This window comes from Neovison vison, chromosome 4 (assembly GCF_020171115.1).
Source record: "Neovison vison isolate M4711 chromosome 4, ASM_NN_V1, whole genome shotgun sequence".
Lineage (NCBI taxonomy): Eukaryota > Metazoa > Chordata > Mammalia > Carnivora > Mustelidae > Neogale > Neogale vison.
In genome coordinates, this window is record NC_058094.1 from 79,226,628 (window position 1) to 79,250,689 (window position 24,062).

General features: G+C 36.1%; 1 protein-coding gene across 1 annotated transcript in view; it reads right to left on the bottom strand.

The window, feature by feature from the left end:
• The window catches only part of LOC122905350 (lipoxygenase homology domain-containing protein 1-like), a 299,796-nt gene that overhangs the window by 149,706 nt on the left and 126,028 nt on the right, over nt 1-24,062 (bottom strand). Inside the window, 1 exon segment of the mRNA XM_044246984.1 lies at nt 16,096-16,273. Coding sequence (XP_044102919.1) covers nt 16,096-16,273 — 178 coding nt within the window.

Consider the following 24,062-nt stretch of genomic DNA (forward strand, 5'->3'; position numbering starts at 1 on the left):
AATCCTTAAAAATTTAACAATGGCATCAAAAATGGTGGTAAGATCCAAAAGATATAAAGAACTGATAGAACTCAATAACAGAAAAACAATCTGATTACAAAAGGGAAAGAAGAATAAATAGGTATTTCTTCCAGAAAAGATATGCAAATGGCCAGCAGATACATAAAAAGATGCTCAATATCACTAATCATCAGGAAAATGCAAATCAAGACAATGAGATATCAATTCATACCAGTAAAAATGGCTATTATCAAGCATAAAGTGGAAAAAAAAAAAAGCAGACAAGACATTAAGTGTTGATGAGGATATGGAGAAACAGGAACTCTCGGGCACTGTTGATAGGAATGTTTAAATTGGTAGCACCCCTATGGCAAACAGTATGGAGACTGGTCAAAAATTAAAAATAGAACTACCATATTATTCACCAACTCCATTTCTCAGTATGTATCCAAAGGAAATGAAAACATAATATTGAAGAAATATATGCATTTCCAGGTTTATTGCAGCATTATTCATAGTACGTAATGTAAGGAAACAAACTAGTTGCCCGTTGACAGATGAATAGATAAAGAAGATCTGAAACCCATGAGAAAGAAGGAAATCCTATCATTTGCAACAACATGGATAGACCTTGAGAAAATTATGCTAAGTGAAATAAATCAGATAAAGACAAATACTATATGATATAACTTATATGTGGAACCAAAAAAAAGCTCAACTTGTAAAACCAGAAAGCAAAATGGTGGCTACCAAGGGCTCGAGGGTCAGGGGTCAGAATAGAAGAGATGTTTAAGGATACAAACTTGCAACTAGTAGGTAAATAAGACCTAAAGAGCTAATGTACAGTAGAGTGATTATAGATGACAACATTGTATTATAAACATCAAACTTGTGAGGAGACTAGATCTCAATTATTCCCATTACAAAAAAGAAATGCAAGTATGTGATGTGATAGAGGTGCATTCTTGCATATATGTTGCATAGCACAATATATAAATATATTAAATCAACATATGATACAACTTAAATGTAAAAACATTTAACAATGGTAACATTTTAAAGATTTTTTTTTTTGCCAGAACAGACAAATATTCATAGGATATATAGAAGATTTCCTCTTTAGCAGTTTGTTACTCATAAAAAGTATCTATATCTAGGAATTTCAGCTAGTATGTTATTTTCAACCAAGTCAAATTTTACTTGAGGTGGCCATCCCAGATTTAGGTGCCGTTACTTCCTGACACAAGATTGAGTTTTCCTTCTGTGAAAAATGTTAACTAAGCACATGTTTCTCATGCAGTGTGATTTGTCACACTATTCCATAGAAATATAAAACTGGGCCTGGTCCAATGCAGCAAGAATCAAAAGGCTAATTTCTCTTCCCTCTGGTTGATGTGATAGTATCATAAGGTTGTCAGCAAGAGACATCTATTTTCTGTTACTATCTGAAAGAAAAGAGAGCATACCCAATTACTAATTTTCAAAAAGCACTTTTTGAAAGGTAACATTATAATTTGTCTGTCTCTCAAAATTGATTTTTTTTCAAAAATCATCCAGACACAGTGGTCCAATATTTCATTTTACCCAAATATTACTAAATTCTGATGCACAGAATTTGTTAGATATCATTCGTTATACTTCCCAGAGAGAAAGCAATGCATTTAAGAGAAAGAAAATGATCAGACTAAAAGATGGAAACTAAAAATTCAAACCTCTGAGGCCTACAGCACTTTATTCATGCCTCAGTTTCTGCATCGGAGAAACAGATTTTTTTTTGTTTTTACTTAGACTCTGGTGATAATTTGCTATTATTCAAAAAATATATTCATAAATATTTTGTATGTGATAGTTCAAATATGATGCCATAATTTAATAATTTCTTCTTACCTGGATTGGAAGAATAAATATTGTGAAAATGTCTATGCTACCTAAAGCAATCTACACATTTAATGCAATTCCTATCAAAGTACCATCCATCTTTTTCAAAGAAATGGAACAAATAATCCTAAAATTTATATGGAACCAGAAAAGACCTCGAATAGCCAAAGGGATATTTAAAAAGAAAGCCAAAGTTGCTGACATCACAATTCCGGACTTCAAGCTCTATTACAAAGCTGTCATCATCAAGACAGCATGGTACTGGCACAAAAACAGACACATAGATCAATGGAACAGAATAGAGAGCCCCAAAATAGAACCTCAACTCTATGGTCAACTAATCTTTGACAAAGCAGGAAAGAATGTCCAATGGAAAAAAGACAGCCTCTTCAATAAGTGGTGTTGGGAAAATTGGACGGCCACATGCAGAAAAATGAAATTGGACCATTTCCTTACACCACACACAAAAATAGACTCAAAATGGATGAAGGACCTCAATGTGAGAAAGGAATCCATCAAAATCCTTGAGGAGAACACAGGCAGCAACCTCTTTGACCTCAGCCACAGCAATATCTTCCTAGGAACATCGCCAAAGGCAAGGGAAACAAGGGCAAAAATGAACTATTGGGATTTCATCAAGATCAAAAGCTTTTGCACAGCAAAGGAAACAGTTAACAAAATCAAAAGACAACTGACAGAATGGGAGAAGATATTTGCAAACAACATATCAGATAAAGGACTAGTGTCCAATATCTATAAAGAACTTAGCAAACTCAACACCCAAAGAACAAATAATCCAATCAAGAAATGGGCAGAGGACATGAACAGACATTTCTGCAAAGAAGACATCCAGATGGCCAACAGACACATGAAAAAGTGCTCCATATCACTCGGCATCAGGGAAATACAAATCAAAACCACAATGAGATATCACCTCACACCAGTCAGAATGGCTAAAATCAACAAGTCGGTAAATGACAGATGCTGGTAAGGATGCGGAGAAAGGGGAACCCTCCTACACTGTTGGTGGGAATGCAAGCTGGTGCAACCACTCTGGAAAACAGCATGGAGGTTCCTCAAAATGTTAAAAATAGAACTGCCCTATGACCCAGCAATTGCACTACTGGGTATTTACCCTAAAGATACAAACGTAGTGATCCAAAGGAGCACGTGCACCTGAATGTTTATAGCAACAATGTCCACAATAGCCAAACTATAGAAAGAACCTAGATGTCCATCAACAGATGAATGGATAAAGAAGAAGTGGTATATATACACAATGGAATACTATGCAGCCATCAAAAGAAATGAAATCTTGCCATTTGCAACAACATGGATGGAACTAGAGCGTATCATGCTTAGCGAAATAAGTCAAGCAGAGAAAGACAACTACCATATGATCTCCCTGATATGAGGAAGTGGTGATGCAACATAGGAGCTTAAGTGGGTAGGAGAAGAATAAATGAAACAAGATGGGACTGGGAGGGAGACAAACCATAAGTGACTCTTAATCTCACAAAACAAACTGAGGGTTGCTGGGGGGAAGGGGGTTGGGAGAAGGGGGGTGGGGTTATGGACATTGGGGAGGGTATGTGCTTTGATGAGTGCTGTGAAGTGTGCAAACCTGGCGATTCACAGACCTGTACCCCTGGGTATAAAAATATATGTTTATAAAAAATTAAAAATTAAAAATTAAAAAAAAAATAATTCTACAAAGGAAGAAAAAAGAATAATAATTTCTTCTTACCAAGTCATCATTCTAGAGTTATTGAATTCAAGCTAAAGAAATAAACATATTTTAATATATATGTGTTCTTTCTTTAAATATTTTATTTATTTATTTAAGAGAAAGATCAAGCACACCACCCCAAGGAGGAGGAGGGACAGAGGGAAGAATCTCAAGCAGACTCCCTGCTCAGCACATAGCCTTTCACAGGGCTCAATCTCATGACCCTGAGATCATGACCTGAGCTGAAATCAAGAGTCAGATGCTCAACCAACTGAGCCACCCAGGCACCCCTATACATGTATTCTTTGCATAAAAAAGCAAGGTAACAGCTTAAAAGCAAATTCATGGGCAATAATATACTGTATACATTAAAAATAATTTGATGTTCTTCCTGAGGTGGCCGCAAAGAAGCAATGCAGACAAATCAAAAGAAAGGGGGGGGAAAGTTGCTTACTTGCAGCTGAAGAAAGTAAGGAACACTTGGCCTCAGATTCTGGTAGTGTTTCTTGCTGGTTTTTTGACTCATGGGTTTTTTCCTCCTCTTGGCTGGGTGTTGCTGACATACCCATTGGGTTTTCTCTGCCAACTGAAATTAAGATTTTAAAGATGCAATCCTCTCAAAATCACTTGTTTCTTCTCAGAAAATTCACCATATGTTCAGCTATGCAAGTTTAAGTTTTGCTATTGTCTCCATTTCAATGCCTAGTCAAATCTTTTCACTCTGCATTACATAGTTTTCAGAAAATGACTTTTTATTCTTAGCAGCAGGCTGTGCATGAATGGTATTCCTATAAAATCTATTCAATGCCTTGTAAATTCAAGCAATAATTTAACACCACAGTATGAATCAAATAACTTATTCAAGATGTTTTTCTTATAGATTCTAAACAGAAACTCCTTTGATAATCTGGCACTTTGCCTTCCTTGGAAGGGGAAACTGATTAAAACATCACTCAAACAACATTTTACGTTACCTTCCTGAAATATGAAAATCAAGGAAATATACATATAAATGAAGAAAACATTATCTATTTTTCTGCCTTTTATTTAGAAATAAATGTTTTGGTATTTTGTTCAGGAGTAGATCTCTCCAGCCTACCTGAATAATGATTCTAACGATTCACGGTTTAAATTGCTTGTGTTTCCTTCTTATGGTTCAGCCATAGTTACAAACCTCATCAGCAACAAAAATTATATTGATGTCTGATTTTATATAATAATAAATAATAGAAGCTATTTCTTAATATCATAACTGCAGTCAATAATTTCAGATGACCCATGAAATGTATGTTTGCATGAGAAGGCATAATGATCTCATAACTATGGTTAAGAGAAATCAGCAACACTTAATCATATAGAGTGATGGCAATGACTATACAACACTGATGTCTAAAGAACTGCCTGTGATAATATTGTCATATATATATACATATATATATAGAGAGAGAGAGAGAGATCCTTATAATTATTTGATATTATGTAATTTCAGACAATAATAATCTTTTGAACACCAAACTCTGTAAAACGTGTTTCTCGTGGGGCGCCTGGGTGGCTCAGTGGGTTAAAGCCTCTGCCTTCAGCTCAGGTCATGATCCCAGGGTCCTGGGATCAAGTCCCGCGTTGGGCTCTCTGCTCAGCAGGGAGCCTGCTTCCCTCTCTCTCTCTCTATCTGCCTGCCTCTCTGTCTACTTGTGATCTCTATCTGTCAAATAAAATGAATAAAGTCTTAAAAAAAAAAAAAAAGAATTCAAGGCGAATTCTACACATTTGCCTAAAACCTGTAAAACGTGTTTCTCGACATGGCTTATCTACAATGCAATGCTTAGACATTGGAGATTGATGCTAATAAAGGAACTTTAAAATATTAAAAATAAGATCAGAAATGATTAGAAATATGTTCACTGAGGTTAAATGAACACTTAAAGACGAAAGAATAAAAATGATTCCTAAATATAATTCAGCCACCATTTTTTTATAGTCCATTAAGGGACCCATAATCAAGGGACTACATTATCTACAAATAATGTAGAAATCCAGGATTTACAAAGAGAAAATAATCTCTTTCACAGGCACTGCCAGAAGCATAAGAATAAATCAATGCATAACACATGGCTTTGACATTGATGAGTTCACAGTCCAGAGGTAGAACACGTAAATCATGACCTTTGGTATATATTGATGAGCTCTATAGCATACGCCAAGCCCAGGGTGCCTAACACAGAATGGGCTGCACAACAGAGTCAGCCTAAGCAAACTGTAAAATGGGAACACGCATTTCTTATCTCTCTATCCTCCCATACTGGCTTTTCAAGACTCTACCTCATCCTGAAAAATGAATGTCAATATATTTTTATAAACACAACAGTTATCTTAATAGTAGGAAATTTAGGGGGCGCCTGGGTGGCTCTGTCAGTTAAGCAGCTGTGTTCAGCTCAGGTCATGATCCCAGGGTCTAGGGATCAAGTCCCACATTGGGCTCCCTGCTCAGTGGAGAGCCTGCTTCTCCCTCTCCCTCTCCCTGCCTCTCTGCCTACTTGTGCTCTCTATCACTCTGTCAAATAAATAAATAAAATCTTTAAAAAAAATAGTAGGAAATTTAGGACCTGGATGACATTTTTTGGAATGGTCATCCTAGATGTTCCTGTCTTTTGTATAGAACACTGCCCAGCTTGGCCTTTGAACCAGGTGGGTCACAGCTGGAGGTCTAAAATCCAGGTACCAAACAGCCATCCAGTGGATTCAGAGCCTACTCTGAATTGGAGTAACTCTTACCAGTGTGCTCTCTTTGTTTCACTTTCACAGTTTAAAAAGCAATCTGAAGATTTATTAAACACAATATTAAAAAAAAAACCTGTGATAAAGGTGAAAGAAACAGAATTGTCTAGCTGGAATTGAATGATTACTTTGTAATCATCTCATTATATCCAAAAGTTTAGTAATATCAAGATCAACCACACAGAAAGGCTATAACTGCAAAAACTGAACTTGTAAAAATAATTTTTGTTTTATTAAATACCAGCTACTTATAAGTAAAATAAGCTAAAATACAATAGTAATGTGTCATGTTGTTATGACATATATATTTAAATCCATAAAATCTATTTTATTATCTGAAATATATTTTTGTCACACTTCTCCACCTAAGATCATAAGGTACATATTCAGGATCTGATAAACTGGATATATGACAGTTATTTCACTTATATTTTGAAACTTGAAGGATCATAGCATACTAGTATGAAGTGAAAATGAATTTTCCAAACATACTTTAATAAAAACTTCCCTAAAATTTGAACCTGAAATAAATTCCTTATTATAATAAAAATGTAACTTCTGAACCATATCTTTGGTTTTGTATTTTTTTCAGGTTATTGATACCTGACCCTCATAATTTGTATACAGAAGCTAATACAATAAAACTGGGCTGGAATTTGAGCAAGAGGAGGCAAACTTTAAGCATAATTTAAGTCTCAGATATGATACTTATAAAACTTGGATATTTTCACTGTTACCTAAATGCCCTAAAAAAGAAATAGTGCATTAAAGTTAATGAAAAGTCACAAATTATATTGATCCAAAATTCTTCAAATAATATCAAGCGCATTATGTTGTTATTATATGGGATTATAACCGTGGAGTTATTATCTGGAAAAATGGGAATGAACAGAGCTTCCAAATAATCCATTGAGAACCTTCTCCATGGGCTCAGTATGATAACTGATTGTGTAAGCACATGAAGTCAGATCTCACACTTTCTCCTATATACAGGGTTCCTAGTACCGTGAATGTAGACTCATGAATAAGAGAGGTTTTGCTGCACAAGACAACTATTTCATCTAAATGGTAGAAGGAACAATGACTTTTATTATAAATTCTTTTTTTATTTAATTTTATTTTTTCAGTGTTCCATGATTCATTGTTTATGCACCACACACAGTGCTCCATGCAATACATGCCCTCCTTAACACACTATTAATTGAACCAAATTCTAACCAAAATCAAGTCACAGAGAAGTTACATTATTTGTCCAAAGTGATTGAAAGAAAGAATGAGAAGATATCTTCCCAGGAATCTAGTAACTCTAGTTAAGTTATAAAAGATACATCATGATGAATTATAACAGAAACTAAAGAAACTAAAAACAGGAAATCAACACAGAAAATCAATGTACCAAAATCTGATTATTTGAAAAGATCAATAAAATTCCTAAGTCTCTAGTCAGGCTAAGAAAAACAAGATGAAAGAACATAAATCACTAACATTAGAAATGAAAGAGAGAACATCATTACAGATCCTATGAACATTAAAAGGATATAAAGGAATACTTTCAACAACTCTATGCTCTCAAATTTGATAACCTAGATGAAATGGACCAATTCCTTAAAAGACGCAATTTGCCAAAACTCACACAAGAAGAAACAGACAAAATAAAGTCTATTAAAGAAACTGAATCAATATTAAATAACCTTCTAAAACAGAAAGCATCTGGCCCAAACAGGTTCCCTGATGAATCTTACACCAAAAAACTTAAGGGAGAAATTATACCAATTCTCTACAATCTCTTTCAGAGGATAGAAAAAGAGGGAATATTTCCTAACTCATTCTAGGAGGTCAGTATTGCCCTAATACCAAAAGCCATACAAAGACATTGCAAGAAAAAAACTATAAACCAATACTTCTGATGAACATAGACACAAATATCCTCAAAATAATATTAGTAAATTGAATCCAACAATCTATAAAGATTACTAAAATAAGACCAAGTGGTATTTATCTCGGATATGTGAGGCTGGTTCAACATTCAAAAATTAATTAATGTAAGGATTTTTAGGTCAATTAAAATATTCTTTTAGATATCAGACTGATGGATATATGCCATTACGCATTTGTCCAAATCCATGGAATGTGCAATACTAAGATCGAATCAAAATGTCAGCTATAAACTCTAAATAATAATGATGTTTCAATGTAGGTTCATCAATTGTAATAAATGTACCACCTGGTGGGGAATTTTGGTGGGGAAGGCTATGCATTTGTGGGGCAGGAGATAAATGGGAAATCTCTATACCTTCCCCTCAATTTTTCTGTGAACATTTAACTACTCTTTAAAAAGTCTTTAAAAGGGGGCACCTGGGTCATCCAGTCATTAAGCGTCTGCCTTTGACTCAGATCGTGATCCCAGGGTCCTGAGATCAAGCCCCGCATCAGGCTCCCTACGTGGTGAGAAGCCCACTTCTCCCTCTCCCACTCCCCATCTTGTGTTTCCTCTATTGTTGTGTCTCTTGCTGTCAAATAAATAAATAAAATCTTTAAATAAATAAATAAATAAATAGTCTTTAAAAAATCTTGCTGAAAAAAAATTCACCATGAGGACTCTTCCGTTCTTTAATAATCTTAACCACAAATACTTGTATAGTGCTTGTATAGCACTGACTGAATACCAGAGGCTATTAGAAGCCTTTTATATATATTAACTCATGTAATTCACACATCATCCCTGATTTAAGGCACCCTTCATTTTCATTTTATAGAAAATGGACCTTTGATACAAGTGCTGTCAGAGCACACAGCTAACAAGAGACCTAAGCAGGATATGGATAACTGGTAGCCTGGTTTCAGCCTATGAGTGAAATATCCTTGCCTCTCTATCCTGCTGTACTTTGAAGGCTCCTACTGTTTGGTAGGTGAACCCGGTCAACAAGATTGTGTCATCACAGGCAGGGCAGAGTAGTGAACTCCATGTGATTGTGAGTCTTGCCACACCAACCAGCATATAAAGACACTTATATCAAGTGCAGTTGCATCTAAGGATACCAGAACCATGATTCAGGGGTACACGCTTGGGGACAAGAGGTAACTTCCCCACAGAAAGATCTCTACTGAAGTCTCCTGAAATGCAACCTTAATATGCTCTTCCTAAAATGATCTCTTCCCCTATCCAAGTCCCTTTTTTGCTAATGATCTCTTCCCCTATGCAAGTCCCTTTGTTGCTGAGGGCGCCAGAAAATTTCAACTGTACCTTCCTGAAAACTACGAAGAAAAGTTAATGTTGTTTAAAACAAAACAAAACAAAACAAAACCTATGGAGCCAAGCTACTCTGTATCTGTACTGAAATACAAACTGAAAATTCTCAACAATTTTATGGGGATATTTTTTGCTGTTGTCCGTATTGGGCAGGTTCAACCTATTGTGTGTGTGTGTGTGTGTGTGTGTGTGTGTTTAGGTGTGTAGTCTGGTTAGACAAGATTCTAAAAACAATGAAGTGATTTTGGGATGAAGTGATTAAAGGTCATGAGTTTCTTCCCATTTCAACTGCACATTTAAGTATATCTGCCCACAATTATTTACTCAAAATATGTTTACTCAATTTCAAAAGGTTCACAGATTCACAGTAAAAGTTCTTACTGTAATGCAATGCTTTTATTCTCACTTACGGATGACAAAACAGAGGTTCAGAGAGGTTAATCAACTTAATTAGGGACATACTAATGAAAATAAAACCCAAACATTCCTAACATGAGCTCGCAGTCACTTTATGCTACATCATTCATTTGTTCAAGAACCTATGCTGAGCCAGGCATTGCACTGTATCCCAGAGATATCATGGGAACCAACTGTACTGTTTAGTACTCAATGATCAGGTAAGCTTCAACAAATACTGCAAGATAGCTTGTTACTCAGTAGACAGGAGGGACCTCAGGGGAGTATTTAAAGTCCATGCTAGTCACCAGAAAGCCAACATTAGCAAAGTTTCAAAAGATGTTGTGTTATATTCTCTCAACTGAATATCATATAAGATGTTAAGTTCTCATAGACATCACACAAGATCATAAGCAGTCTGAACTTACTTAAAAATCCATTTTGGTGACTTATTTTTCACTGTTATGAGAAATAACATGACCCAATAACCTGTTAGTTTTCTGCTCAATATCCGGTTCAAGAGTTTGACATACTTTAAATGGAAAGGTTTGGAAGAAGTGTCAACAAATTCAGATAGCTCAAAGACAAACCCTGCTTTAGCAAGACATTTTTATGTGTTTGAGTTAGAAAAACCTATTCTTTCTTTCCTCCTGTGTTTCCTTTGTTTTCACAGAGAATACTTCACTTCTGACACTTCTGATCACCAAATGTGTAGGAACTTTTGCCAAACCAAACAGCTCTGCAGCACTAGCTGGATGTCCTAAAATCTAATTCAATTCTGACACGATTTACCTGGAGATAGCATCAGACCCCACAGGTAAAGGGCTCAGTTCCACAAGACCATCTCTCTCTTCAGATGCTAATTCCAAGTCCAAGTTATCAACTGTTCTTCTGACCAATCAGCTATAAATCAAAGATTCCCACAACCCTTCTTCAAGTTCAATTAATTTTCTGGAGCAGCTCACAGAACTCAAGGAAATACTTAAGTCTGCCAGTTTTTTTATTAAAAGACATAACAAAGCATATTAATAACAGTCAGATAAAAGACACACAAAGCGAGGTCTATGAGAGCCCTGAGTATAGACACTTCTGTACTCATTGAGTTGGGGTACCTCACCTCCCAGAATGTAAATGTTTTCACTAACCTGGAAGCTCCCAAAACCCCATACTATTGAGATTTTATGGAGGCTTCCTCACAGTCATGATCAATTTTTAACTCTATGCCCAGGTTTTCTCCTGTCTTTGAAGGATGGAGGGATAGAGTTAAAAATACTAAGCTTTGAATCATGGCTTAGTCTTCCACGGGGCTATCTAGAGTCACCTCATTAGAGCAAAAGACGCTTGTCATGCTCTTATCACTTAGGAATTTATAAGGTTTTAGGAGTTCTGCATAGGAACCAGAGTAGGGGATGGGTGGCAGAGATCAATATATTTTCTATTTTCTATTATCTTATCTATTTCTATTATCTCTAAATCTTTCATTACACCTTTGTTTACCTGATCTGGCAGGAAATTCAGTACTACCCAGAAAAGTAAGAGAAAATGTAGGTGAAAGAAGACAGATAGCCACAAAAACTGAATTTTCAAAAGTGCATGTAAATATAGCAAATATGAGCCTTTGTACAGAAGCCATTCTTTGTGCTTTCTTTTGTTGAAATGTGACAGCCTAATGATTACCTAGAGTCAAAATAAATCCCATAAAGGAGTTATTGCAACCAATTCTCCAACTATACTTATCATTACAGGCCCGGGTAGGGAAAATACAAACCTGATGCGGAAACCAAAGGGCAAGTGGTATATACATGGATTACTTTAACATCATGGCACATGTCTTGTGAAAATGGGTATGCATTCCTAGACAGTGTATGTTGAATAAATGTGAGTGCTTCCATGACTTTCCTCAGAATTCCTAGGATTCATGATCCTTCAATAAAGTTTCCAAAGCAATATTTCGAGCATTAAAATGGGAAGTTGCCTCAGTATATTTAGCAATAATATATGTAGGGTTAACATTTCTTGGGACAGTTTACTTCTGTACAAATGTTGACATTGATAATACTGGTGATGAAGAGTCCCTATATCAACGAGAATTTCTTAGTCAGTCTGGGTGTCTACAATAGCAGGGAGAGAGAATTACTAGGCAAACTTTCATTGTCAGCTTTTTCCAAGATTCTGAGAATACTAACAGGTAACATATAGAACACATTACCACAAGATAACCTGAACCCTGAATATGTCAGCCAATGCCACAGAAGTTCAGCTGACTTGTAGTAATGTTCCAAGGATTCTTGCTTGAAGGCCCTATCAGCAAGTGTCTTTGTATATATTAATATCATGTCCTACAAAATGAGTTCTCTGCCTTTAATTCTATTAACTGCTTCTTCCTACTGAATCCATGAATCCATTACCGCTCACTTTTCCATGTTTCTATCCAGGCTTTTGAATTCTCATACAATGACAAGATACATAAAGAGCCATGTATAATGTACTGGGCTAAAACATCTCATCAATGCAATGTGGTATTGTAGTCATTTTTACAGATTGAAAATAATCAGTGATAAGGTATGGAGCTAAGATTTTTAATTTTCCTTTTAATTTGAAAGTCTGTAGTCCTTTGGAATAAGTCCTTCGAGGACAGCAATCTTTATAGAGCTGGAGGTCTAGCTTTACCATATGTTTGAAAATCTTCCCATTCATTGTTTTTAAGTGAAAGAGATACTTGCAATGAATGTCTAGGACTCACTTGGAACTTCCATAATCTAACTACCAGACAAAATTCCATGATTATTCTCATGGGTTAATCCATATAGGAATAGCTTGTTGATCACAGGAATTTGCATCTAATAAGGACAATTTATAAGATCTCAGACTGATAAATGACAGCCCAAAGTCAGAGCAAGAGGAACCTCTCTATAGCCAGGACAAATAGGAGCCTCTAGGCAATTCCTCATAGGATTAACAGCCAGTGCCAAAATACACTTCTCATTTCTGGGACTGCTAGAATAACTATGGGACATTCGGATTTAAGAAGTCTATTGTTTTTGAAATTGAGGGAACACTTTCACTTGTGCTAGAAAAAAATTTCAGACCAGTGTAAAAATATGTATGTACATGAATGATCATCCAACATTGTTAATAATAACCAAAAAAATCCACAATAAAATAGCCGACATTAAAGGATTGATTAAATAATTTGTGGCAAATGAATTAATAAAACTCACTTGAAAAGATGGTGTAAATCTATGAGTATTGATGAAAATCATTTGTTTGTTTAAGTAAAAAAGCATATAAAGTTGTTTTATATAAATAGGATGGATGCCCTATATTTTGTTAAAAATGTGCTTTTAGGGGGCTGAGTGGCTCAGTCTATTAAGTGTGTGCCTTGGGTTTAGGTCATGATCCCAGGGTACTGGGATCAAGTCTTAAATCAGGCTTCTTGCTCAGGGGAAGCCTGCTTCTTCCTCTCCCTGTGCCACTTACCTTCTTGTGCTCTCTCCCACTCTTAAATAAATAAATAAATAAATTTAAATTAAAATATATATATATTATATATATACTTTTAGTATAGAAAAGAAGGTAGATAAATATATACGAAACACACTTTCATAGAAAGAAGTCGTGAAAAAAATACATCAAAATGTAAATAGTTCTTATCTCTAAACAGATTTCCACATGAGTATATTTTCAAAATTTTCCACAATTACATGCATTATTTACATAATAAAAATAATAAGGGGGAAAAAGAAATTATTTGAACAAATTACTGACATCTATCAATCTAGCTTTAGAAGACTTAGTCTCAAGCCTACTGGCCATAAGCTTTCAAAAATTAATTCACAATCACTGGGGATATTCAATTCTTTTTTAAAAACACACTATCAAATAATTATAGTGAAGTTTCAAAAGACTATATGAAGTAATTTATCTATCTTCCAAAGTGAGAATAAATGATAGAACCCATGTTTCTCATGTCTGGCATAAAATATCTGCCAACAAATGTTGGGTATTATGACTGAAGTAAGACCTTTCATATGCATTTACTTGCTTGATCCCCACCAGCTCTACTGGCGAGATAGGGCAGGTATCCACCATGACCAGGTGGGATTCATCCCTGGGTTTCAAGGATGGTTCAACATTCACAAATCAATCAATGTGATAGAACAAATCAATAAGAGAAGAAAGAAGAACCACATGGTCCTCTCAATTGATGCAGAAAAAGCATTTGACAAAATCCAACATCTGTTCCTGATTAAAATGTTTCAAAGTATAGGGATAGAGGGAACATTCCTGAACTTCATCAAATCTACCTATGAAAAACCCACAGCAAATATCATCCTCAATGGGAAAAAGCTGACAGCCTTCCCATTGAGATCAGGAAGAAAACAAGGATGCCCATTCTCACCACTCTTGTTGAACATAGTCTTAGAAGTCCTAGCAACAGCAATCAGACAACAAAGAGAAATAAAAGGTATCCAAATTGGCAGTGAAGAAGTGAAATAAGTCAAGCAGGCAGGTGTCAATGTTACGCCATTTACACAGACACAGAAACCAAAGCTCTCTAATGTTACTTGGTTTAACTAGGATCATACATATCTGGCCATACATACATACATATCTTGCCATACATAACTGGCAAAAAGAGAAGAAAACTCAAATTATCCATGACTTCTTTTCTATTGGTACTAATACCTGAGGTCACAAATATGGCCTTTTATTATTTCTCTCTTATGTATTGCCACAAATTATTCTTTTCTACTCATCTTTTTTTCCTAATTATTGTTATCTCTGCTTTCTTCTCTTTTCTTCATTGTTCCTTCCTTTGTATTAGTTCTCCTTTTTCCCTGTGCTTTTCCAGCATGGTTGCTGTCCCCTGATAGCTATTTCTCACAGCTTTTTCTTCTACTCCACCCTGTGTCTTCCTGCTCTCGAGTCATCTGTTTCCCTGCAGTGCGCCGGAGACAGATGGCATACCCACTTTGTTGAGTAGGAGTGCCACTCTGTGCCAGTCTGTGGAAAATCAGAGGGTGGAGGGAGTGGTGGTATGGATGGCAGTGAGTTAAGGTGTACTAATCCAACAGTTTGCAAAATTTTAAATATGGCACCTAAAGACTGAAAAGGAATTGAGGCAGAGAGCACAAAGAACAAGGCCAGATATATCATCATGTTAAATCAAGCTCTTATTTAAACTATCTTCAGTAGGAATACACACACACACACACACACACACACACACATACACACACACAAATACATAATATATGATATTATATATATGTAGGATATTATATATATAGATATAATGTTATATATATATATAAAGTACAGGTAGATTTTAATAAGCCAATTTCTATTGAAATAAGAGACTATTTCTATTAAATAAGAGACTAAGAAAGTCATCTATATTTTGATTAAGCCAAAGTCCATGCAACTACATCAGGCAAAAATTAAAAAACAAACAAATTTGCAGATAATTTAAGAACACTATCGAGTCATCTCACTAACCTTTGTGTTCAAGCAAAAATACATTCTAAGCTTAAACTGTTTAAATAGCCTACAGATCCTCACTACAATTGGCTAGAGAATCTGATCTTAGATATGAGAGAAATCAGTTTCAAAATATTCACATTTCTGTCCTATCCTTATACTTTTTTTTTCCAAATCCTATTTTCAATTCAAATCCCATTTATAATGATTGTTTTTCTATCTCATTTTATATTGCTAGCATTAAAAATTACTAGCAGTAAACTGAGAATATTTCTAATAGTCCCATCCCCCTCACAGTGTATATGGATATATCATTAAATAACAAAATATACACACGTACACACACATATACAAATGCACAAATTTTGAAACTATAAAGGAGCTTAATATAGTAAAAACTCTATGTCTAACATAAACATCTGAAAAACTGGGATAAATGATCTTCATAATCTTTTTCACTCCTTCTAAATAACAAAAAAAAAGGCTAATAGCAGAGATTAGCTTAGTAAAAATGTGATTAAATTATCAGACACAAAAACATCACAAAGCAAACCAAAATGGAAGTATCTTAAAGTAAACATACATTTGATGACCTGTGGATAGAAGAAAACATTCCCATTCTTAGTATAAATAACTGGTTTTGCCTGTCCATCTGGCTGAAGTCCAACAAACAATCCTGGGCTTTTCATGGATTCCAGGCTTATAGATGCATTTTCCAAGTTCTTCTTAATTTTAAAATGACAGTCAGTATCTCCTGTACCCTGTAATCAATATAATATTGCATAAACATAAGTAAACACCAAAGGGCAGAATTTAAAACCAGTCACTTCACAAGAATATAATTTTGCCTCATTTTCAAATCCTCATGACAAATACAGAACCTTTTTACATATATTGCACTATGCACTTCACTCTGTTCCATAAGAGCCGGAAACAGAGACCATGTATTCAGCTGAGGCAAGGGTGTATGCCCTGGACAAAAGGCTCTAAGTAACAGAGGAGCTTCAACTAAAGAGAGTGCAGGGTATGCTTGTATTTCATTTCAGAGTTACTAACATGTATAGGTAAAAAGAGAATACTAAAATGTGAAATTTTCCTTTTGAAAAATACTCTTAAGATAATGAAAAAGAAGGCAATTCTCACCATAAGTACATTTACATTTAAACACACACCAATCTACTGTGCTATTCCACATTTTCTGAATTAAAATTTCTTAAATATTTTATTTATTTATTTGAGAGAGAGAAAGAGTCTGTGTGCATAAATGGTGGGGTGGGAGGTGGCCGGGGAAGAGGGAGAAGCTGGCTTCCTGCTGAGCAGGGAGCCAGACAAGCAGGGCTCATCCCCAGGTCCAGGAGATCATGACCTAAGCCAAAGGCAGATGCTTAATCAACTAAGCCACTGGAGCAACCCCGTGAACTGAATTTTTACCAATAAATAGACTTCACATAAATTACTTAAAGACTGTGTAACAAAACATTCAAGAATTAAGTGCTTAGGCATAATCTACATACCCTTCAGATCATCAAAATCATCTCTCCCCCTTTTAAAGGCATGTATCATCTAATATTAGAAAATAATTCACATTTTTTACCTTTTAGTGCTTTAAATTTTTTCTAATAAGATTTGGAAGTTCTAAAATATAAGTTTTGTGAAAATGAATTAAAATTTTCAATGCAACTATTTTTTTCTTTGTGAAAGACAATTATATTCTGATCCCTAGCCTTGTAGGTGAGCTTCTTTTAGGTGAGAACCAAGTGTCTGTTGTCTGTTTCTTTCTCCAATATAAATATGATTCATTAAAACTCTGGCTTTGATTTGTTCACAGCCAAGTAGAGTACATATCCATATATAGTAATACTACTACTAATACTACTAATAATAATAATATATAAGGCCAATAGGGTAGAAACACACTCCTTGGGTTTAGAGAGGGAAAAAAGGAACCAAACTCAGGAGAAACAGGAAGGGCTTTTTGGAAAAGGTGAAGCTAAGTGCTAAATAGGAGCTAAGTTTAGTAGATGGAAGTGACAGGTGGAGGTAGAGAATTTCATGCATGGGGCAGCATGAACAAAGGCCAAGAGGCAATAAACAGTATGGTGTGTATATGACCAGGCTTCTTGACATTCTTTTTTTTTTTTTAAGATTTTTACTTATTTATTTGACAGACAGAGATCACAAGTAGGCAGAGAGGCAGGCAGAGAGAGAGGAGGAAGCAGGCTCCCCACTGAGCAGAGAGCCCGATGCAGGACTTGATCCCAGGACCCTGGGATCATGACCCGAGCTGAAGGCAGAGGCCTTAACCCCCTGAGCCACCCAGGCGCCCTTGATGTTCTTGAGCAAAAGAGCTGGAAAGTGAATTCAGAAAGGTAGGATCAGTTCGTATGCGACTTAGAAAGTCTAGCCTTATCTAAGACCATGGAAGCCACTGAAGGATTTTAATTATAGGAGTGATAGAGATAGATCTTAAATTATCTTCAGATAATTCCTTTAATGCTCCTTTAATGCCCCTCTAATGTTCATTATCTACCCAATCAGTTACATGGGGGGGGGTTCTAGCAATGATTAGGAGAATCTTAATTCTCGCCTATTCTTCAAGTGTTCACCTTTGGAGCTCCCTTTAATTATTATTTCTTAGAATAGAATTTATATTTTACAACAGTTTTTGATTTACAGAAAAATAGAGAAGACAGTACAGGTTTCCCCAGATATCTGCACTTACTTTTTCCTATCAACATATTACATTATTATTATACATTTGTTACAATTAATGAACCAATGTTGACACAACTAGTACTTTATTGATATTTCCTTAATTTTTAACAAATATCATTCTTCTGTCCAGAATCCTGAAAAGCCTGTCCTTTCTCCACTGAAATGCCTTTGCTCCTTTATCAAAGATAAAGTGACTATATTTAGGTGGGTCTATTGCTGTATTCCACTGATCTATACTTCAACCAATACCACACTGTCTTCAGTATTTCAGCTCTACAGTAAGTCTAGAAGTTGAGTAGTGTCAGGCCTCTAACTTTTTTCTTCCTCAGTATTTTGTTGGCTATTCTGATTCTTTTGCCTTCCACATAAACTTTAGAATCAGTTTGTTGATACCCACAAAATACCTTGTTGATATTTTTTCCCCTTTTTTTTTCAATTTATTTATTTTCAGAAAAACAGTATTCATTATTTTTTCACCACACCCAGTGCTCCATGCAAGCTGTGCCCTCTATAATACCCACCACCTGGTACCCCAACCTCCCACCCCCCCGCCACTTCAAACCCCCCAGATTGTTTTTCAGAGTCCATAGTCTCTCATGGTTCACCTCCCCTTCCAATTTACCCAAAAGCACATACCCTCCCCAATGTCCATAACCCTACCCCCTTCTCCCAACCCCCTCCCCCCAGCAACCCACAGTTTGTTTCGTGAGATTAAGAGTCACTTATAGTTTGTCTCCCTCCCTATCCCATCTTGTTTCATGGATTCTTGTTGATATTTTGATTGAGATTATGTTGAATCTATTGACCAAGCTGGGAAGGATAAACAATGCTTCCAATCCATGAATATGGAATATTTGTCCATTAATTTAAAGTCTACTTGATGTTTTTCATCAGAGTTTTATAGGTTTCCACACATAGATCTTACATATATATTGTTAGATTTATTCCTAAGCATTTCTTCTTCTTCTGGTGCTAACGTAACTCCTGTTGTGTTTTTAATTTCAAACCTTAATTGTTCATTGATAGTATTTAAGAAATCAATTGACTTTTTGATATTAATCTTGTATACTGCAGGCTTTCTATAATCACTTATTAGTTCTGGAGCTTTTTGTTGATTCTTTGAGGAATTTTTACATAAACATTCATGTCATCTGCAAACAAAGATAATTTTATTTCTTCCTTTCTAATCTGTATACAGGTTGTTACCTTCTCTTGTTTTATTGAATTAGCCAGGACTTCCAACTCAATACTACATAGGAGTGGTGAGAGTGGATGTCCTTGCTTTATTCCAATCTCAGGGGGGAAACACCCAGTTTCTCACTATTTGTATGATATTAGCTATATATTTTTTATAGATATTCTTCACCAAATTGAGAAAAATTCTCCTCTATTCCTTGTTTGCTGTGTTTTTTAATTTTTATTTTCACCATCACCATATTCAATCAGCCATTAAGACCCCCTCATCAGTCCACAACAATACCTATCAAATTTCACTCAAATTTTAATTCCATAGTTACTTCTCAAACTTCAGACTCATTCCCCCTAATGCCTAGATCACGACAACCACTAACTAAAAGTGAGGATATTTGTTGACTATTAAACCAATATATTTTCATTGATAATTGTTACAAAACTCTCCTATCTACTGTATCAATATGCTCATTGTGTCATGGACAAGTAGAATTCGGCACAGAACAAATCTTCACTCAACTTTGAGTTTCCAAATATAAGGTTTTTAAGAAATTTATACCAAATAAGAACTCAGAACTTCGGAAGACCAAGCTTTATTGAAAGATACACTTTTCATGAAAAGAATGGTCATATGTACCCTAATGTTCACAGCTGAAATGGCCACAATCACCAAACTGTGGAAAGAACCAAGATGCCCTTTAACAGATGAATGGGTAAAGAAGATATGGTCCATATACATATAATGGAATATTATGCAGCCATCAGAAAGGATGAATACCCAACTTTTGTGTCAACATGGATGGAACTGAAGGAGATTATGCTAAGTGAAATAAGTCAAGCAGAGAGAGTCAATTATCATATGGTTTCACTTATTTGTGGAGCATAAGGAATAACATAGAGGACATTAGGAAAAGAAAAGAAAAAGTGAGTTGAGGGAGAGAGGAAACATGAGACTGTGGACTCTGAGAAACAAACAGTGTTTTGGACGGAATGGGGATGGGAGGATAGGTGAGCCTGATGGTGAGTATTAAGGAGGACATGTATTTCATGGAGCATTGGTATGGTGTATAAACAATGAATCTTGGAACACTGAAAAAAAAAATAAAATTAAACTTAAAAAAAAAAGAAAAATATAATGCTTGCTAAAAGAAATTCCAAAACTGGACTTTATATACTTAGAGCCAAGACTGGAGGACTGGACCCCATAGAGTTTAAATGATGAAGCTACTGAAAAGGTAGATACCATGTATAACACAGTAGAAATTTTTACCCCATAAGAAAAAGAAAAGCCTGTGTGATACTACAAAAAGGAGCCTGGGGTAAATGGGCTACTCAAAGCCCATTTGGGATTAATTTCTGCTATATCAAAGAAATAAGGAGCAGCAAAATATTTAGGGGAGAATCTCAAGAACAAGACTATCCCTTAGAGCACCCAATATTCAGTACGAGAGTAACATGATGCCATCCAGAAGGTGAATTAGAAATGTCTGGGCAGCTATATGTAAAAGAATGAAACTTGACCATTCTCTTACACCGTACACAAAGATAAACTCAAAATGGATAAAAGACCTCCACGTGAGACAGGAATCCATCAGAATCCTAGAGGAGAACATAGGCAGTAATCTCTTCAATATCAGCCACAGCAACTTCTTTCAAGATATGTCTCCAAAGGCAAAGGAAACAAAAGTGAAAATAAACTTTTGGGACTTCATCAAAATCAAAAGCTTTTACACAGCAAAGGAAACAGTCAACAAAACAAAGAGGCAACCCACGGAATGGAAGAAGATATTTGCAAATGACAGTACAGACAAAAGGTTGATATCCAGGATCAATAAAGAACTCCTCAAACTCAACACACACAAAACAGACAATCATATCAAAAAATGGGCAGAAGATATGAACAGACACTTCTCCAATGAAGACATACAAATGGCTATCAGACACATCAAAAAATGTTCATCATCACTAGCCATCAGAGAGATTCAAATTAAAACCACATTGAGAGATCACTTTACACCAGTTAGAATGGCCAAAATTAGCAAGACAGGAAACAACAAGTGTTGGAGAGGATGTAGAGAAAGGGGAACCCTCTTACACTGTTGGTGGAAGTGCAAATTGATGGCAGCCACTTTGGAAAACAGTGTGGAGATTCCTTAAGAAATTAAGAAATTAAAACTACCTTATGACCCTGCAATTACACTACTGGGTATTTACCCCAAAGATACAGATGTAGTGAAAAGAAAAGCCATATGTACCCCCAATGCTCATAGCAGCAACGGCCACAATAGCCAAACAGTGGAAAGAGCTGAGATGCCCTTCAACAGACAAATGGATAAAAAAGATACGGTCCATATGTACAAGGAGTATTATGTGTCCATCAGAAAGGATGAATACCCAACTTTTGTAGCAACATGGATGGGACTGGAAGAGATTATGCTGAGTGAAATAAGTCAAGCAGAGAGAGTCAATTATCATATGGTTTCACTTATTTGTGGAGCATAACAAATAGCATGGAGGACATGGGGAGATAGAGAGGAGAGGGAGTTGGGGGAAATTGGAAGGGGAGGTGAACCATGAGAGACTATGGACTCTGAAAAATAATCTGAGGGTTTTGAAGGGGCAGGGCGTGGGAGGTCAGGGTACCAGGTGGTGGGTATTATGGAGGGCACGGATTGCATGGAGCACTGGGTGTGGTGCAAAAAAATAATGAATACTGTTATGCTGAAAATAAATAAAAAATAAATTAAAAAAAAAAAAAAGAAATGTCTGGGAGAGGAATTTTAGAAGACCCTGATATATCTCATCTCATCTCATCTCATCTCACCTTATCCACAGCACACATAGAGACACAGGGGATCCAGAAGTTATCTCAGATCCCAATGGCAGGTCCAAGTACTGAGAAAACTAGTGACTGGGAGAAGGCTGATCTTGGTACAAGTTGGAAATATCAATAACAAATACCAGGAGTGCCTAGGAGACTCAGTTGGCCAATGTCTGCCTGGGGCTCAGGTCAGAATCTTGGGGTCCTGGCATGGAACTCCAGTTTGGGCTCCCTGTTCAGTGGGGAGCCTACTTCACCCATTGCCCCTTCCTCCCACTCATGATCTCTTTCTTGCTCTCTCTTTCAAATAGATAAATAAAATCTTAAAAAAAAAAAAAAAAAAACAGTTGCCGGGGCGCCTGGGTGGCTCAGTGGGTTAAGCCGCTGCCTTCAGCTCAGGTCATGATCTCGGGGTCCTGGGATCGAGTCCCGCATCGGGCTCCCTGCTTGGCGGGGAGCCTGCTTCCTCCTCTCTCTCTCTCTCTGCCTGCCTCTCTGCCTACTTGTGATCTCTGTCTGTCAAATAAATGAATAAAATCTTAAAAAAAAAACAAAAACAAAAACAAAAACAGTTGCCAACTGGATAAATGTTGGCATGTTAGAATACTGATGCGTGCTCATATAACTGCAAGCTAAAACAAAATCTAATCTAACTAATGTGCCTTTCCCTCTATCTGGTTCCTTTGCAGGACACCTCCTACTCATCACCACCAAGTGATATTTTAACTTCTTATTCATTCGGTATTTGTTGAGCACCTATCAAATGCCAGGCCTTACAAAAGAGTTTGGGATATTTATTTAAAGGTTTATTTATTTACAGAGAGAGAAAGCTCCAATCCCATGACCCTGGGATCACGACCTGAGCTGAAATCAAAGTGTCAGCCACTCAAATGACTGAGCCACCCAAGCGTCCTTGGCTATTTTATTAACAAAGTAAATAAGAATCTCCCCCTATGGTGGCCACATTCTAGTAATTAATATACATTCTATTATACACTGTACTGTTGTTAATGATTCTCATCAGCTTTCTTTTTTTCAAGATGACTCACTCAACAATTTATTCTTGAAGTCTGTTTGCTCCTGAGGGGCAGAAAATCTTTGTTGCTGCCCTCATGCCCCTCTGTATATTCTTCAAATATCTTTCATAAAGACCAAAGCTAATGCATAGACTGTGGTCTACAATAAATAGCAAACTGTGAGATCATTTTCTAGAAAACTCAAACAAAATAATTTATCTTACAACTTTATTAAAAGTCTCTTCAAAAAAAATTTTTTTCCAATTTATTTATTTTCAGAAAAACAATATTCATTATTTTTTCACCACACCCAGTGCTCCATGCAAGCCGTGCCCTCTATAATACCCACCACCTGGTACCCCAACCTCCCACCCCCATACCCTCCCCAATGTCCATAACCCTACCCCCCTTCTCCCAACCCCCCTCCCCCCAGCAACCCACAGTTTGTTTCGTGAAATTAAGAGTCACTTATGGTTTTTCTCCCTCCCTATCCCATCTTGTTTCATGGATTCTTCTCCGTAAAACATGATTTCAACTCTCACTTTCCAGTTCTGCATGTAAGAACTTCCTATTCCAACTTAATAAAAAAAAAAAAAAAAAAAGCTAAACAGACTGAAAAATCAACCATTCCATTTAGATCTGTAAGAGAAGTAGATACAAGTGAATTTCTACCCCCAAGAATAGAAAGACAGACAGGAAAATACAGAAAAGTCACAGCTTAATAGAGCAAAGACTCACAAACAGAAACTAATGAGGGAACCATGCCTGTGTACAAAACTTGAACTATAATTCATGTTCAATTGAGCC